The sequence below is a fragment of the Balaenoptera ricei genome, chromosome 1 (genome assembly GCF_028023285.1).
Source record: "Balaenoptera ricei isolate mBalRic1 chromosome 1, mBalRic1.hap2, whole genome shotgun sequence".
Taxonomy (NCBI): Eukaryota; Metazoa; Chordata; class Mammalia; order Artiodactyla; family Balaenopteridae; genus Balaenoptera; species Balaenoptera ricei.
The window spans coordinates 146,289,777-146,308,889 of record NC_082639.1 but is presented as its reverse complement, the minus strand read 5'-3'; the positions used below and the strand labels follow the sequence as shown (position 1 = coordinate 146,308,889).

The window sequence follows — 19,113 nt, the reverse complement described above, 5'->3', positions numbered from 1 at the left end:
AGGCGCTCAGATTGATGGGCCTGACCAATCTGGTCTTCCTTCTTCTTTCCTCACATCCTCCAACCCATCTCCTTCCCCAGGAAACAAGCCTTACTTCCACATTTCTAACAGCTGTTTGGGGACCTTGCTCGGGGTGTTCATTTCATTAAAAAGCCAGGCAAAACAACACAGGCTAAAGGAAATAATCCCAAACTGTACAATCTCAGAATGCTAACAAGCTAGAACACTAGTCACACCGGTGATACTATACCCTAGGTCCTCATGTACTTCTCTCTGCAGCCCTTTTTACTGTAATAAAGACAAATATGGTGGCAGGGGTGAGGGGGCAGGGGGAATTTATGAGCACCAGAGATCCCAACGCTGTTTTTGAAATAACAGGCCTGAGAGCAAAACGGTGAGAAATCCAGGTCCTGGAGTCAATTGGACCTGAGATCAAATATCAGACCTGTCATTAACCAGCTGCTTGATCTTAGTCAAAGTGTGTAACTTTTCCGGAGCCTCAGTTTACACACCTATAAAATCAGGACAGTATCTCACAGCATGTCTGTGATGGTAAAAGAAGGTACAAAATGCGTAGCAGAAAGCCTTGCACTAAGGTAAGTACACCCCAAACTGTAGCCAGTGGTGGTGGTCGGAGAGGTGACAGTGGTATCATCATTTCCATCATCTCTGACACTGCAGGGTGATCAAGTGACAGAGTCTGGTTGTGATGTCTCTTTACCTTTCTCTAACAGGTAGAGGACCTTGGGAGATTCTCAGGCGGCCATTTATTCTTCTCTCTGAGTCCATGATTATCGATGTTGTTTCATTCCTCCATTATTAGAAAAGTAATTTCTGCTTAGGAGCCTGCATTCTTCCCTTAAATGCATCATTTTGATTCAAGATTTCAACGACTTTTTTAAAACTATACTTTCTGTTTTTCTTTGCCCAGTATGGATGTTTTAAAGACAATACCAGGCTCTTTTACGTGGTTTATTGCATCTCCATGTCTACTTTTGTTTTACTTTTTAAAAATACTCCTTTCACATTATAGCCTTTAATTCTTCTAAATTTGGAGTTTTAAATCTTATCTTTGCTCTGTTCTTTACTCCTCTTTCTTTGCCCCATTTTTGTTACCATCACTCAGATTGATTTCAATTGCCTTCTTAGGTTATTTGAATTTGATGGAATGAATACTGATTGCGAACTCACTGGGAAGATTTGTTAATACCTTCCACTGTAAAGTTTCCCAGATATTAAAGAATTACAGCCAACTTCCTTTAACTCATCTCCCTTTTCTTTAAAATGTTTCCAATATCTTGGATACTAATATTTATAGGACTCTTTACCACTGACTAAAACCTGGTGTCACTATTTACAACTTCTGGGAAAAGATTACAAGAATGACTTTTATATCATCTGAATGTTTGGAGATGAAAACAGAATGATTTCAGTGGTTTAAACCACGCTATGGTAAAGAGTTTGAGAAAACAAAATATGGCATTCCAGAAGGGAAGTGATGAGAGTCAATTAAAGAAAAGAAAACAGAAACTATTTCAACATTACAATAGTAATTTTTAAAAGGAATAAAAAAGCGTAATTCCTGAACAGTTTTAAACATCTTTAAAGTTCTGTGTGTGTATATATATATATATATATATATATATATATGTATTTTATATATATATATATATATATATATATATATATATATATATATATGATATTCTAATCTCAAATACATTTCAGAGAGTGAAGATTCACGGTGTCAAGGCTCTGTATGGTTAATATCCCTTCTTCATGTTCTCTTCACTTCTGAATTCAATGACTGTAATAAATCTGCACTAAAGAAAGTTTCCTTTTCCCATCTGGTTCAGATTTTATTCTTCTAAATAGATAGCATTTTCTCATGTAAAAGTGTCGGCAGGAAGGAGGAAAGGGGCGCAGGTAGAATGAATGCTGGCAGAGATGTTTTCTTCTGTCGTAGGAAGTGAGTTCCCTGATGTCCCAACAGTGACAAGTTTAGGGATTGTAGAAACAAACATGGTATGACTTATTATTTACATCAGTCTAGTGCTAACATCAGAAATCACTGTGTGGCAAAGATCCCAACATCTAAAATCCTTGGAAGTTGAATTCCCTGCAACTGAAGGAATTCTTACTCTAGCCAGATAACTTTAAAGGTCCTGATATCGCACAAAGCCTGAACCGGGCATACTCGGGACTGGAATTACAAGTGAGAGTCACAGCACAATCAGGTACTTTTTGAAATTCATGAAGAACACTAGCCAGTTGTGGTCCAAGATACCAGAAACCAATCTTTCATCTTGACTGTTTCATCTGTTATTTCCACATTTTTGCCTTCTTTTAAGTTCTTTTATCCTTTGAAAGGTTGATTAGATCCATATTCAGAAATACAGGAAAGACTGTTACCTTGGGACTTGGGAGCCTGTATCAAATGTAAGCCTTGTTCTATACTTTATAACAAAAACTGAAAACCAAACAATAGTTGAGCATTTTCCTTTTCATAGTTAAACCCAGTAGTGATTCCCCACCTCCACCCCCCATATCCCTGGGCTGCAAAACTGAAGGCATCTGTCCTAAAACAGGATGTTTACTTCTTAGAATGTCACTGAATTCCTGCCGTCTGTTTCCCACCTGAAATCACAAGAACACAGATTTGCAGCAAAGGAAAACAATGGGCATTTTGCTGCTCCTTGCCTGACCCCACAATACAATGCTTTAGCCCATCTCTTTATTGATGATCCTAGCCAGCAGTTCTGATGTCACGGTTAATAATAAGCAAATCAAAGAAGCTGTGTATTTTTTCTTTCCTATTTTATCAAAACTGGTTACCCAGTCTTTCCAACAGAGACAAGCAGTGAAGGGCACCTCTCAAACAATCAGTATAATATTTGGACCATATCTCTGCTTCTGATATTCATTTTCATTTTTAAGAAGATGAAAAGAAAGCTAAATAAATTTTATCCTAGGCATCCTTAAACTTGAAAGGATCTCAGAGCACTCATTTTTCAGGAAAAGAGACTGAAACCGAGAGAGGTGAAGTGACAGTGATGGAGGAGGAGCTTGAGTCCGAGTTCTCCAGCCTCGTTTCCCAGGACCTGTCACCTTCCATGAGGCTGGCTCCAAGGCCACCTCAGCATTGGATTCGCCTAATTATAAGAAGGGGCATAAATCAATAAATTTCCAAATAAGTATGGCATTATTTTTACATATATTTAGAGGTTCATAAATAAAGACAGTTTTCACTTGAGCACTGCAGCAGCCTAATTGCCATCCAGCAGGGTTTCTTACCTAGGCACTACTGATATTTAGGGTCAGGTAATTCTTTGTTGCAGCGGGGAAAGGGGCCGGTCTTGCACATGGCAGAATGTTTTGCAGCAATCCTGGCCTCTGCCCACTAGATGCCAGAGCATCTCCCCACCAAGTTGAAACCACCAAAAATTCTCCAGATCTTGCCAAATGTCCTCTGGGGGCAAAACTCCCCCACTGAGAACTGGCATATAGCCATATCTCCTACAAATCTATCAGCCATCAGGAAGCCTTCAGACACTGCTACAAGTCAGCTGCTGCAGCTCTGAGATGATCGAGGAACTTTCCGTGTGTTACATGTGGAATGGACAAGATACTTCCCTGATTTCTTCCAAAAACAGACAAAGCAGTGACCCTATCAAGTCACAGAAATGATCAGAAGGGTAACTTGTGAAAAAGAGAACAAAAAGAGAATGCTGAAGTGAGATGAAAAATAATAAAAGGAGAAGTGGGGGGGGGGGGAGGAAACACCCAAAAAAGACAGAAGAAAGGGAAATGGAAAGAAGAAAGAGGTCAGCAGAGAGAAGGGATTTTAGCATTCCAGTCTCTGTAGGACAGAGTGACCCATTATATGATAAAGTGGCATATTTTCATCAGGCATAATTTTTTAAAAAGGCAACTCAGTCTGAGGAAAAGGGTCAAGAACTTTCTACCAATTCACTGTGAGGCTTTAGGAAAGGACCATTGTCTTCAGATGATGGACCCCTCAGGGGAGTTCTATGTGAAGCTCTTTGTTAAGGCCTCATATGCTTAAAACTGTAAAGCCCTTTAAAACAGCTTATCCTGCAGTCTCACCCACGTTACTGTTCCTGGTGTACAATTAATTTGAATGAAGTTTTATAACAGGCCTTCAAAAGAATGAGCATGACTCTTCACGTCCAGAGTACAAATCAATTTGCTTTAACTGCTACTTCCCAGAAAACTATTTCATCTCAAAACACCCCCTGGGAAACAGAAAAGCTCTGGATATTTTTCATCTTGTTACTCTCCTCAGAGTGTTTGGGTGGCTAGTTGAATGGTAGCTCTAGATGTGACACAATTCCAAACTATGTAGATAACACGCTTATTTCTGAATCTGGCCACAGATCGAGGTTACATTTGACAAGCTGGCCACTCAATTCGTAGAGTATCTCTTCTTTAACATATGTTTTAAAATTCATTATAAAAAGGTTCTTTTTTTAAAAAAATTATTATTTCCGTACATGTTCATGGATAAACAAAACTAACAACAACAAAATCCCTCTAATCCTACGACTCTCAAACTTTAAAATGCATAGGAGGGGCTTCCCTGCTGGCGCAGTGGTTGAGAATCCGCCTGCCAATGCAGGGGACACAGGTTCAAGCCCTGGCCTGGGAAGATCCCACATGCCACGGAGCAACTAAGCCCGTGCACCACAACTACTGAGCCTGCGCTCTAGAGCCCGTGAGCCACAACTACTGAGCCCATGTGCTGCAACTACGGAAGCCCACGTGCCTACAGCCCGTGCTCCACAACGAGAGAAGCCACTGCAATGAGAAGCCTGCACACTGCAACGAAGAGTAGCCCCCGCTCTCCGCAACTAGAGAAAGCCCGCGCACAGCAACGAACACCCAACACAGCCAAAAATAAATTAAAAAAATAAATAAATTTATTTTAAAAAAATGCATAGGAGTCACTGGAGGATCTTGTTAAAATGCAGATTCTAATCTAGGTCTGGGGCAGGGCCTGAGACTCTGCATTCCTAACAAGTTCCCAGGCGATACTGATGCGGCATTTATGGGCTAGGCAGAGGCATCTGGATTGGGCACAACAATGAGATAATAAAGAACCACAAGAAAAAAAAAGAAGGTTGTAAGTCTAATCCATTCCCTCAAATTACCTATCTGATTATACAGCTTCCCTCCTGCAAAAACTTTTTAGGGCTGACTGCCCACTGCTTACCAGGGAAAGTCCAAATCCTCTTGAATTTGTGAGAAATTCAAACCTTTCATGATAACTTCAGCTCCACTAACTGCCCTCACCCAACATGTACACAGTGAAGCAGCCGCCCCGATTCTGTGTTGTTCCCCCAAATATCATATACTCTGCACTTCCCTGATTTGATCCCACTGTCCCCTCTTCCTAAACGGCTCTACCATCCAAATCTTCACGCTCCTTCAAAGCCTGCTTCAGATGTCACCTCTTCCAAGAAGCCTCCCTAAAGCTCTCTAGGAATAAGGTATCTCTTCCACTCACCACACCTTGCACTTGGCATTCAAATATTCCACACTGGTGTGTTTAGTTTTCTGGAAGGTTATGGCCCATCCAATAAAATTATGAAACTACCTGACACCTAACTCAGGAGTTAAAAAGATACCCAGTTTTCTCATCTTTATATCCCTGGCTCCTGGAGAAAGGAGTCAATTAGCCAATCGCCTGAACAGTTAAAAATTCCATAGGATTACCTCCCTGAACTTTTGATCCCAAGATGAAACCATGAGTGGTTTCAAGCACCCTAGTATATAACCTATCTACTCAAGAACCTCACTCCTTCAGCAGCCTGTACCCCTACATCGTGGATTTCTTCTTCACTGACTGCTGGATCAAATTCATCAGCATAAACTACCTCCCATTTAAAAAAAAAAAACCACAATGAAAAGACCATCCCTTGCCCTCATCCTCCGCCCCATTTCTCTGTTCCCCTTTACAACATAACTCTTCCAAAGAGTCATTAAACTTGTCATCCCCACTTCCTCCCCTTCTAACCTCTCTTAACCCACATCTCCATCCACCAAAACTGCATTCGCCACGGGTGCCAAAGACGGAAGTGTGGCAAAATTAGGAGTCACTCCCCAGACCCCTCTCGCTTGATGTCTGGATAGCATCAGACACAGCTGGTCACGCCCCCTCCAAAACCCCTTCTCCGCTTGTCTTCTGGAACACAACTTCTTTCTTCTCCTTCCCCCTGCCTGCTCTGTTCCAGTCTCCTCTGCTGGACCGTCCGCTTTCCTAACTCTCAGTACTGGAGGGAACCAAGGCTCAGCCTTTGGACCTTTCCCTTCTAGATCTACCCTTCGTCCACAGGAGGTCACATCCATTCCCATAGCTTTAAACACCATGTATAAACTAAGGATGCCCAAATGTATACTTCCAGTCTAGACTTCTCCCTGGAATCTACACTCACCCAATTTCCTCAAAGTTAACACGTCTAAGATGAAATTACTGACACATGCTCCCCACCAAACTTTCTTATCGCGCAAAGCCGGGGCTCCATTCTATCACTCGCTCACACACGACCCTTGGAGACATCCTTGCCTCTTCTTTGTCTCATATGCCGCACCCACTGCATCAGTACATCCTGTCAGCAACACCTTCAAGACTTCTGCAGAAGCTGTCACGACTACGAGCTACTAATTCTTGTTCCCACTCCTATAATGACAAAGACGACAACTGCTATTACTACTCATGTCCATACTGTCATCACCCCTTGCCTGGACCCACGTAGGGGCCCTAACCGGGCTCCTTGCTGCCACTCTTGCCCCTGTCCCCAATGTCAGGGTCTATTTTCCACACAGAGCCAGAGGAGGCCTTTTAAATAGAAACCAGGCCATGGCACTATTCTCCTAAAGCCCTGTTAAGTGTTTCTTATCTTTCTCAGAATAAAATGCAACATCCTTCCCAAAGCCTTCATGCGATGAGGGGCCCTTACAGATCTCATGCCCCAGTACTTGCCACTTCATTCACTTGGCTGCAGCCTCATTCACCCCTCTACTGTTTCTCAAACACTGTTCCTGCCGCAGAGCTTTTTCCATATTCTCCCTGCCTGGACATTCACAAGGCCTCATCTGCACCACATTCAGGTTTCTGCTCCAGTGTCTCCAGATCAGATCAGAAAGCCCATTTCTGACACCCTATGTGAATCAAAGTCTCCATCAGGATCTAGCCCCCCTGCCCTACTTCATTCTTTTTTGCCTGGATTCTTTGTCTCTCTCTCTCTACTATAATATAAACTTCATAAGAGCTGGGACTTACTTATTTTGTTCATAGCTGTATCCCTTAGCACAGGGCCTGGTCAAGAGTAGGTGATCAATACATGTTTACTGAATGAATAAATGAATAGCATTAGATGGTCAAAAAATACTTCTATGACTTTATACATATTGGCAACATTCCAAAGGAATTTAAAAACTCTACTAAATTACGTTCTTTTAAGATAATAAGTCTTGACTGAGAGCTTGTAATGCAGAGAAGAGGCAGACTCACTTCCTGATCACCGTCTTAGACTCTGATGAACTTTGGCCTCCAACTTCTTCACAGTTTGGGCTTGTCAGGTTTCCATACCTTTATAGATCAAAACAAACAAACAAACAGACAAACAGAAAATGCAGTCAGTAGTGTTGGAGAGCAACTCTTTTCCATTTCAAGCACAAGACAACAGTTATACTTTTCAGGAGTATTTAAGGAAAGTAACATCTGTGAAATAACATCAAAAGTGATATTATATAATTGATATTTATTTAATGGGTAAACATATATATGTGTGTGTGTATATATGTGTGTGTGTGTGTACGTATAAATATACAGTCTACAAGGAAAGTGATTTAACAATGAATCGGGGGCTTCCCTGGCGGCGCAGTGGTTGAGAGTCTGCCTGCTAATGCAGGGGACACGGGTTCGAGCCCTGGTCTGGGAAGATCCCACATGCCACGGAGCAGCTGGGCCCGTGAGCCACAACTACTGAGCCTGCGCATCTGGAGCCTGTGCCCCGCAACGGGAGGGGCCGCGATAGTGAAAGGCCCGCGCACCGCGATGAAGAGCGGTCCCCGTACCGCGATGAAGAGTGGCCCCCGCTTGCCGCAACTAGAGAAAGCCCTCGCACGAACTGAAGACCCAACACAGCCAAAAATAAATAAATAAATAAAGTAGCTATAAAAAAAATTAAAAAAAAAAAAAACAAAAACAATGAATCGCACTACTTAAAACTTTCTCTTAATATTTAACATTTCTTTGGATTCTTTTCGATGAAATTAACTCTTTTCCTCTTAGCAGCAGAAATCAGGCGTTATGTGATGCACAGGTGGGAGATTCCTCATGAACTCTGGAGCATCGACCCCTCTGTGTAGCTACTGAAGGAAGATGTGGCTTTGCTTGCACAACCTTCACGCCTGTGCCACACATGGGCACAAGATGACGATTCCATGCTCTGCTTATGAGTCTGGTCTCCTTGAGGATAGGTCCTACTGGAGGAGGGTGATGGAAATAATTCCAAACCCTCAAGTAAAGGCTGAGATAGAGACAAGGGCTGAAGAACAGAACCCTCGTTTCTCAGCAACCAAGAGAGCAGCAGTGTGTACACCGAGGCCAGGCTGATCTAGGTTTCCCCAGCCACTGGGGAAGGGGGACACAGGGGAACAATGGTTTAGAAAGCAATAGGTGCCTATTTGTCTCATTACAAACTCAAAACTTATTAAAACATTGATCAGTCCCTGATTACACTGTTAGATGTCCTTCCAACTCCATAGGTAAGCAAGTCTATTTCATACAAATATATCATGTTTTGTTTGGTTCAGAATGTTCATTTAGTAAATTCACTTTAGATTCCTAAGGAGGAGCCTTTATATGAACGTATAATGCCTAGACTATTTGTGCAGTTTCTCTTGCCATCAGTGGAGAATTCAGAGATTCCTTGGAGTTTCACAAGCTGGTAATCTGTCCCAAAGTTTTGATAATAGAAATTCTATAACTGGTGGGGTTTACATTTTTAAAGAGAACACTTCTGTCTTCTACTAATAGGATTAAGGGCCCCAGTACCCTTATGGTCCCTTGTTCCTAGGATTTACAAGTCCTTTTAAAAATAAAAGCCCACCATCTGGTTTGACAGAATGCCAGTCCATCTGGTCTCCCCATCGCCCCATCCCGGCAGGTTCTAGTTTACGCCCGGAGGCATCAGCCCCCACCCCCATCCACCTGCTCCTTCTCAAGCTCATCAGCCTTATGGACTTCTTGGCCTCCCAGAGATATTTTCCACTGGCCTCCGCCCTCCCTGTTCCCCTTCATTCTGTCCTGCACCTGCTATTTAGAGGCTTCCAGGGCTACCCTTTGCTTTCCCTGAGACAAGAACTCAGTCAGATTAAGACTTATGCAGCCCAATGTGAGCAAGGCAGGGCTGGGAAATGAGATTCCTAGTAAATAAATAGAGTGGGATTTCTTGGCTCTCTCTTTGGCCACCGTCATAGCGGACCCTGTCCTCATGTTCCCTCACAACAGACTCTGGTTTATTTAAGTAGGAAAGATGGGGTAAGTACAGTGAGGAGGGAGGCCACCGTGCCTGCCACCCATCTGACTTGAGTGACCCGTAAACTCCCGCCTGCCAGCCCTCAGTGACTACATGTGGGACTAAATCTTCGTTTTGGTCCCATTCTGTGTTCCTTCATTAATTCTCTTTCTGGTTATCCTGGAAATACGGCATCTTTTATCTTCCAACTGGAACCTCTGAGAGGTCGAAATAAAAGCGAAAAAACTTTACAAGGGAAAGATACACATTTTATTGCTCCTGATATTTTCCTTTCCAGAGATGTTCATACTAAAAATCCCCTGACCTTCCTCTTCCTCGTCTTTGCTTTTGCTTCTCATACTCTGCTGCTCTTTGTCTGCATTTTTCAGGCTCAGAGCTGAGACGCCGGCTGGGATGACGTGAACGCCCATCACTGTTCTGCTCCCAGAACGTGATGCCACAGGTGCAGTCAGACGGTGTCACAGAGGACTAAGTAACTTACACTGGTGAGTGAGCAAAGTTCTCTCTCCTTAATGAACCCAGTACCGTCTGCCCAGAAGACCACATGGATACTTCTCCCGGCCAGCAGAGTACTATGAGTAGAGGCTCATCGTCAGGACCAGCATGATTGGTTGGTAATAACTTGGAGACCGATGAGAAGCATCAGTAACAAGGCACGTGTGTGTTGGCGCACACGGTCCAGGCACGCAGGCTCAAAGGCTGCGGCATCCCTAACTCTTTCTTCTCTGCCCGATCCACCAGGAAAATCTTATGGCTCTGCCTTTATGACATATCCTGAATCCCGGCACTTCTCGTCACTCTGCCCTGGCTCACACTGCCACCATCTCTGGCTGGATCAATGCCACAGGCGCTTAACGCCTCTCCTGGCATGTCTGCCTCAAGCCACGGCGATGCTGTTCATGCCGCTGCTCAGCTCAGAACCCTCCCCCGGCTCCCACTCTTCTCCACTCTGAGGAAAGGCCAAGAGCTTACCCATCTCCTGAGGCCCTACGTGCCCTGCCCCTGATATCTCTGACCACGTCTCCTACACTCACTCACTCCCCCTCAGCCTCACTGGCTTCCTTGCTGCTTCCCCGCACCACACACACACACACACACGCACACACACGCACGCACGCGCCAAGCATCTTCCTGCCTCAGAATCTCTGCACCCGCTGCCACCGCCTCCCACGCCCACACCGCTGGTGCACTCCCTGGGCTCCTGCAGGTCTTTGCTCCGATGCCACTTTATCAGTGAGGCCTTCCCTGACCATCCTATGGAAACCAACACTAACACCAATGCTTTATTCTCCTCTACAGCCTTTAACACATTCTAGTGTACTGTGCAATTCATACAGCTATTGTCCATTGGAACATAAACCCCATGAGAGCAGGACTTCTGTCTCTTTTGCTCATTACTCTTTAGAGCTTAAAGCAAGGCCTGGCACCCAACAGGCATGTTGATGGCTATTTGTTGGGAGCAAATGAGTGGTCTAGTGGGGTTCCCTAAGCAGACATGGAAATGAACTTCCCAACGACTAGATTCCTATTTGTCTCTATAAAGGCATTATCTGGCTTTTTGCTTATACAAGTGTCTTAACCTGTCTGTGCCTTCATTTCTAATGGTCTAGGAGCATAAAAAAAGCTTTAGTATAGCTGTGATCGTTACAAAAATCTAAAATGAAAATGCGAAAGGAATTTTTAAGATCTTAAAGCTGAGACCTTGAAGGTGTAAGCAGTATAAAAATACAAAAAAAAAAAAATGTATATACAGTTTTACAAAGGAGACCTTTAGAAGCAAGATAAAATTAAAAAGCCTATAACCCTCTGGAATTTAATGGACTGGGGAGGGGACGATTATTTGCCCCTGCACTTTTCTTATCATTAAGGAGAATTAAAGCCTTACAGAAAAGAAACTAGACCAGCACTGGAATCAAGAACTCTAACGTTCAAGCTAGGTCGTTTGAGAGTTAAGAGTTAGTTTTATGAGATTAAGAGTGTTTCTTTGATGTTTCCTGGACCTTCTCATAGCTTCCCATCAAAAACCAAAGTCAAGTTCAATTCATTTACTCCAGGGGAGTAAATAAAGGGTGTGTATGTGTGTGTGTGTGTTTAATTAATGAGTAGCTACAGACAAACCTGTCAACAACGTCACCTCCAATTTCTGCAAAACCTCCCTAGGATTTAAGATCAAAGCTCGAACCTCTTAAGAAGGCTTACCAAACTGCCCGTCTTTAAATGGCAATTCACAAAACTTAAAATACAAATTGTCAGAATGACTTCTGACATGGTTTTCTCTGTATCACAAGGCAAAAGAAAGATTCACAAATGTCTCCTAAAGTACAGCCTTGCGCAATTTTTACTGCAGCCTAAAATTTACTAGAAAAAGAAAAAAAAAAAACCTCAATATAATGTTTAACTGGTTGCTAATATTTAAACAGGAAACAGTTATTTCCAGGGGGGATGGATGTATTGTTTGGAGCCTATCCGGGCAGATAAAACGTTTAATATGTGTTTGAAGGGAGGACCAGGGATACTTGTGGTTCAAAGAAATCTTAAGATAAAGTTATCCCCAGGGACAGTACTTCTGGTGGTGGGCGGGGGGGTGGGGGGGTGCCTTTCTAACCTTTACTCTCTAACAGAAAAGTCTCAGCAACATCAGACCAGGATGGGGATAATCCTGAAGAACCTTTCAGGGTCCACTTGATTATGGCAAGTGATCCCATGATAACAGCAGTTAATAATTATTGAGAGCTCACTATATACCAGACACTGTGCTAAGCACTTTATATGGATTGTTTCATTTAATTCTCACAATAATCCTATACGATGGTATTATTATTCTTCCTATTTAATGCAAGAGAAAATGAGGCCCAGACAGCTTAAGTAATTTGCCCTCAAAGACACAGCTAGTAAGTAAAGGAGGGATTTGAACCTTGACAGTCAGACTCTAGAGCCCAGTCTGAGTCAACACCCGATCACACAAACCATAGTTATTTTGTTTATTTATTTTATGTCTCCTTCCACCAAATGATAAGTTCTTTGAGGTTAGAAACCTTGGGCTTTTCACTTACTCGGTCATTCATTCTTTCACTCCTTTAGTCCTCATTCAATGAGTATTTATTAAAGCCTATTTTCAGGTGCTATTCTGGGCACTGAGGATACAGCAGTGAACTAACCAAAGCCCCTGTTTTCATGGAGCACCATGTAGTGGGGGGAGAGAAGCAATAAACTAGTAATTAGTTAATATATACTAGTCAGATGGTGAAAAGTGCAATGGAGAAAAATAAAGTAGCCGAGGGCACTCAGACGTGATTGGAGGGCCTGAGGTAGCTGCTTCACATGAGTGTCCAGGAAAGGCCTGACGTGAATGTGACAATGAACTAAAATCCTCCAGAAGGCGAGGGAATGGACCACACAGATCTCTAGGAGGAGAGCCTTCCAAGCGGAGGGGAGAGCCGGGGCAAAGGCCTTGGGGCAGTGGCAGGACGGCGTGCTTGAGAAATGTCAAGAAGACTGGTGAGGAAGGAGCAGAACAGATGAAGCGGAGACAGAGAAGGAGGTGAGCATGGAGGTGGTGGGGGCAGATCACGAGGGCCTGGCCGCCCATGGTCAGGGCTTTGCTTTCACCCTTTTACCTCGCTTACTGCTATATGCCCTGAGCCTGGAGTAGAGCCTGCGCTTAGCGGACACTCACTAAACCTTTGCCAAATGAATTCATTAATGCCTTCTACTATCACGAATAATTGAGGATGGGGAGGGGAGGGAAGGGAAGAAGCTACTTATTGGGGATGATGAAAGAACAGAGAGGAGGAAGTCAAGGCAAGAGAGACCTCACATGAAGCTGCTGACTCAAGGACCTCTGGGAGCCTTTGCTTTTCTAATCAACCCCAGCCTGTGAACATCTGAAGCATTTTTTCTTTAACTGACCCACAAGAACACAGGTCAGGTATGAGGAAAACGTTCAGAAGCTGACCTTGACTCAGAAGAATGACACAGTGAAATAGCCTGCAGATGTCGGGAACACCAAGTGAGGCCTTGATTAAGACTGCAGACCGTACACCACAGAGCAGCCAGGGGCTTGTTTTTAATCACTCCGAATAATATCCTCCACGGCAGGCACCTCTCCACCCAAGTGTGACCTGACAACTGGGTCACAGCCACCAAGCCTACCTTGGAAAGGTCTTGCTACCATCATGGAGCCAGTTATTCAAGGAGAAGACAAAGGTCAGAGACAACAGGCAAAAACTCCTTGTTCTCTTGCAAGAAAGGAAGGGGTCAACGATGCCGAACAGAGAACCAGGCGGTGTGCTTTCACTCACGAGGTCTGGTTCTCTAGGCAAAGTTCTCCCATGATTAGAAAAAAGCCAGAAAACCCAGAAGGAGCCTCAGTCCTGCCCTCCAGGCCTTTGCTGTGAAGGGCCCTCCACCTTCCTTGCCCTTCAATTCGTCACATTATCTCCATATTATTGACGATGGTAGCAGGAATATTAATGTTCCCTTAACTATCTCCCTGATAGTTAAGGGAACATTAACAGCCAAAGTACCTAGTATTTCTGTTCCACTTGACGGTTTCAAAACATTATAAAATTTCCCTTGACAATACTATCTTCACCTCCAGCCCCAACCTACAACTGTCTGAAAGGGAGACCAAGAAAAGGACAAAGGCTTTACAGTCACTATTCAGCCAGGGAAAGAAAATGAAAAGGTGCCTCTTGCTATAACTTGTTTCTCATTCACATTTAAAGTTTTTTCTCAAGTTTGATGGCCTTCATGCCCTTGCTGTCAGGTTTCTTTTATTTTCCACTCCAGGTCCTTGTCACCCATCTCTCTTCTCTGGCCGTTTACTGCCCCCAAGAGCTTGGTGGCTCATTGATGTCTCCTTCTTCCACCCGTAATTGGTAACAATTCTAAACCATCAGCTGCGAATCTGTCTTGTTAGCATGCTACAGCCGCTGCAGATACAACAAAGGTCGGAAGGTCGACGGAAGAAACAGGTTACAACTGGGGGCAGGGAGCAGGCAGCACCCTGACAACCACAGAATCTGTCTACAAGTTGGGATTTTCCTTAGGTTTAAGATGAATTAATACATTATTAACAAGTCAGTGCGAGCCTGTGGCTCAGTTTTCCCCAACCACAAAAAGGTGCTCTTGCAGAGCTCTTCAAGAATCTTCTTGGACTTCACTGGTGGTGCAGTGGTTAAGAATCCACCTGCTAACGCAGGGGACACGGGTTCGATCCCTGGTCCAGGAAGATCCCACATGCCGCGGAGCAACTAAGCCTGTGCACCACAACTACTGAGCCTGCACTCTAGAGCCCACGAGCCACAACTGCTGAGCCCACGTGCCACAACTACTGAAGCCCACGCACCTAGAGCCCGTGCTCCACAACAGGAGCTACCGCGTTACGCCCGCGCACCACAACAAAGCATAGCCCCCACTCAACGCAATTAGAGAAAGCCTGCGTGCAGCAACAAAGACCCAACGCAGCCAAAAAATTAAAAAAAAAAAAAAGAATCTTATGAAAAATGCTAGGTAAAATCAAATACAATGACAATGAATTTAGTATCATGGTATCCCATCAGTTTGGAGACTACTTTTCTCTCCTGTGCTCACAAAACTCAATATAATATCCATTTATCTAAATTGGTACTTGCTGGCAACTTCAGTAGAGACCAAAGGCAAAAGAATTATGTTTCCCAGGACTAGGAGCCTGAAGTCATTCTCCAGGGCTAAGTTCACTCCAAAAAAGGTTAAAAAAAAGAAACGTCAAATAAGAGAAAAGTGATTAAAAAAATAAATAAATAAATAAAATTAACTCAAAAACAGACAGTCCCCTTTTCCTTTTAAAGTTTCAGAGATATACCTCTTTTTTTAAAAAACCATTGCATTTACTTTAATGAAATTAATGAATTTACTTTTCAGAACCATACTCATAATATACTAGGAGCAGTGCCCTCCTCTGACTCCTAATGGCCACCTACAAGGTCCTGTCACTCATGCTAGGGAACCTTTGCCTGGAGAGTCACAACCTAGGGTCCCTGGATGAACTTAGGGAAGTTTGGGAATCCCTAAACCGTAAGCCACATTTGGTGATGTGTTTTTTTTTTTTGCTAGAGAGGGTCCATAGTTTTTAGCAGATTCTTAAAGGGGTTTGTGATCAACCCCTCACACCAACTGCTAGAAAATGGTCAAAACCACAGCTTTAGGTTATCAAAGGTGAATTGAAAACTTTCCGATAATCACTCAGAATGTATGTACCTTGCCTTTCAGGTTTTTTGTCAGTTTTGCTTTGTAGTTTCCAAACATAAGCACATTTTTTAAAAACCTGCTGGGCAATTTGGTATTCTTTTCTAAAAAAGAAAGATAACTGCATGCGCTGCCTCCCTTTGCCAAGTGAAATTTTTTTTTCAAAAAAGAGCTACTTGAGAGAAACATTTTTCTCTCATTTCCAGAAAAGAAAGCTGGCCTGGTGAAGCTCTGAGGCTCAGTCCTTTATTATTATTAAAACCTTTTAGTGTTTATTCTAACAGAACCATCACTACCATCCAGATTCTGCTGTCCAGCCACATGTTCCCCATGGAGAATCCCCACTGCGATGCTGGGTGAGAGTCGGGTCCTTCTGACAAAAATAAAGATTTACCAAAGACAAGCAACCCAGCAGGGAAGAGAACTGACTTCCATTTTCCCTCGTGTGATTACAGTTGGATGTAATTCTATAACAGTACCAAATTAAACTTTTCTGGCTAACCCAAAGCAAAGCCACAGGTACAGGGAAGAAAGAGGAACAATGCTTGTAGGTAGTGGCTAAGCCCTGTCCTTTGTTTCAGGCCATGCTTCCAGAGCTGAGTGTGTGGGCCACGCTGAACAGGGCATGAGGGCCTGAACAGAACAAGGTGAAGGTGAGTGAACACTTGACCTTCAACTTCTCTAAGCCCACAAGCACTAGATTTTTAGAGTCAATCTCTCTGACAAGAATTCCTTGTTTCCTATCAAATTATGAACAACTTCCCTTGTTCCCTAACAAGACCAAAAGTTTTGTTGATGTTATATTCGTTTTCTATCGCTGCTGCATCAAATTACCACAAACAAATTACACAAAATTACTATTTTATAGTTGTGTAGGTCAGAAGTCCAACACAAGTCTCATTGGGCTAAATCAGCCGCTCCCCATCGCTTGCATTACTGCCTGAGCTCCGCCTCTTGTAAGATCAGTGGCGGCATTAGACTCTCATAGGAGCGTGAACCCTACTGTGAACTGTGCACACAAGGGATCTAGGTTGCACGTTCCTTATGAGAATCTAATGCCTGATGATCTGAGGTGGACCTTCGGGTGTCACTGTCTCCCATCACCTCCAGATGGGACCATCTAGTTGCAGGAAAACAAGCTCAGGGCTCCCATTGATGCTGCATTATGGTGAGTTGTATAATTATTTCATTATATATTACAATGTAATTGTAATAGAAATAAAGTGTACAAGAAATGTAATGTGTTTGAATCATCCTGAAACCATCCCCTGCCCCGCCCCCACCCCGGTCCGTGGAAAAATTGTCTTCCACGAAACTGGTCCCTGGTGCCAAAAAGGTTAGGGACCGCTGCTATAGGAGATAAACCATTTAATTGCCTTTTCTAGCTTCTAGAGGCTGCCTGCATTCCTTGGCTCAGGGTCCCCTTCCTCTATCTTCAAAGCCAGCAACATAGTATTTCTCTGATCATGTTTCCATCCTCACATCTTTTTCTCTGACTCTCTCTTTTGCCTCCACCTTTCTCTTTTAAGGACCCTTGTGATTACACTGGTCCTAACTGAATAATCCAAGTTAACTTCCTTATTTAAAAGGTCAGCTGATTAGCAACCTTAATTCTGCTTGGCCATGTAACCCAATATATTCATAGGTTCCAGGGATTAAGACTGGACATCTTTGGGGTGGGGGACATTATTCTGCCTGCCACAGTTGGGAGTGTAAATTATTATAAATGTTGTATCTTCTATAGTTTAATGAAATAAACCCTCTTTCTCCCCCTGATAAAGCATGAGCCAGCAAGAGCATGGGACCCTTCACAAAGAATGTGCCCTACAAAAGTTTTCAACGTTCTTTTCGATGTTAGAAGCATTTCGATACCCAAAGCTTCTCATAGCCCTTGTTATAATCCTCTTTTCTATCAGCAATACTTTCATCTTCCTAATAGCCACAGGAAATAAGATCTGAGCTCAATTTACCTTTAAGCAATCTGTCTTTTTTTTTAAACCTATAACATATATACAAACTGAGGGTTTTCTTGCCTATGTGGTCATCAACACTCAAACCTGGACAAAATCTATTCAAACTCATCTGCTATAACACAACCTTAAGAAATGGCCTTCATGTTTTTAATAAATTCTCACCCTCGTCAGGATATCCAGTATGTCTGTATTTAAAGCTAAAAAAGGAAACAAAGCAATGTTAGGATTTCCTGAAAGCTTTCCCACTCTATGAATGGGATGAGCATCCTGGGATCAACTGACCAATAAATCTCAACTTTTTCATGCACGGTGGGACAAAAGATTCAATGGATGAACCAACCACTCTGTTTGTTTCCACTTGATTTTGTTGAGAGTTATGGAGGGAAGTTACTAAAATAAATGAAGAGAATGGCATGGTATTGAAAAACTTTCCTACGTAAGTGATAGAAGTTAGACATAACTTAGAGTGCTAAGAAGACACAAAAGTGTAGAAAAATTGTAATATGAGTTTAATAGTAGCATTTAATATAAGTGTTACTGTTATAAGAGACAAGCACCTGGAGGTGACTTACGGTCGTCACTAGTATAAGATGCTGTGAGGCCCTCTAAGTAGGTTAGACTCCAATATCTGCTCCCTAAAGTGCTCTCTGCTCATAACCCCCTCTCTTAGGACCTGGAAGAACAAAGGGAAGATAGTAGAAACGCTGCTCCTACCAAAAGAGAAGGGAGTTAGTGAATCCAATGAGCACTGCATGCCAGCATGAATCTAGGAATATTTGGCAAGTGCCTAGTCTAATTACAGAACTAATTTTTTTTTAAAGCTTAATTATTTTTAAGTGAGGTTTCACAAAAAGTAATTTGGAACATTTTTGTGTGCAATTCAAAAATGTTTACCCAGCTTCTTATGCCAAGGAAGCATTTAAGAGCTGAATGGATTTGTGTTACGAGCTTTTAAAAGGAGGTTCACTACAACCATCTCACAGTTCCCGGGGCGGGGCGGGGGGGGGGGGTGGTTTCTTTAAAATACACATTCAATCGAGAAACTGATAAGATAAGCCACAGACAGGGAGAAAATATTTGTAAAAGGCATAACTGATAAAGAACTGTTATCCAGAATGTACAAAAACTCTTAAAACTCAACAATAAGAAAATGAACAACTTGATTAAAAAATGGGCAAAAGAGGACTTCCAGTTTCCAGTCTAGCACGTAAGGAGCTTAGAAGTCACCACTTCATCCTAACAACACGTAAAAAGCTGAACAAACTGAAAAATCAACAACTCTTCTTAGATCCATCAGAGAAGTGAGGTCACAAGGCAAACCCGTGCCCACTAAAAGTGAAGAGACA

The 19,113-nt window shown here is 42.9% G+C and overlaps 1 protein-coding gene across 3 annotated transcripts in view; it reads right to left on the bottom strand.

The window, feature by feature from the left end:
- Window positions 1–19,113, bottom strand: part of RGL1 (ral guanine nucleotide dissociation stimulator like 1) — a 298,327-nt gene that overhangs the window by 63,960 nt on the left and 215,254 nt on the right. For all 3 annotated transcript variants that reach the window (XM_059937720.1, XM_059937734.1, XM_059937728.1), the window contains one exon: window positions 7,535–7,612. In XM_059937720.1, coding sequence (XP_059793703.1) covers window positions 7,535–7,612 — 78 coding nt within the window. The remainder of the gene's footprint in view (window positions 1–7,534; window positions 7,613–19,113) is intronic.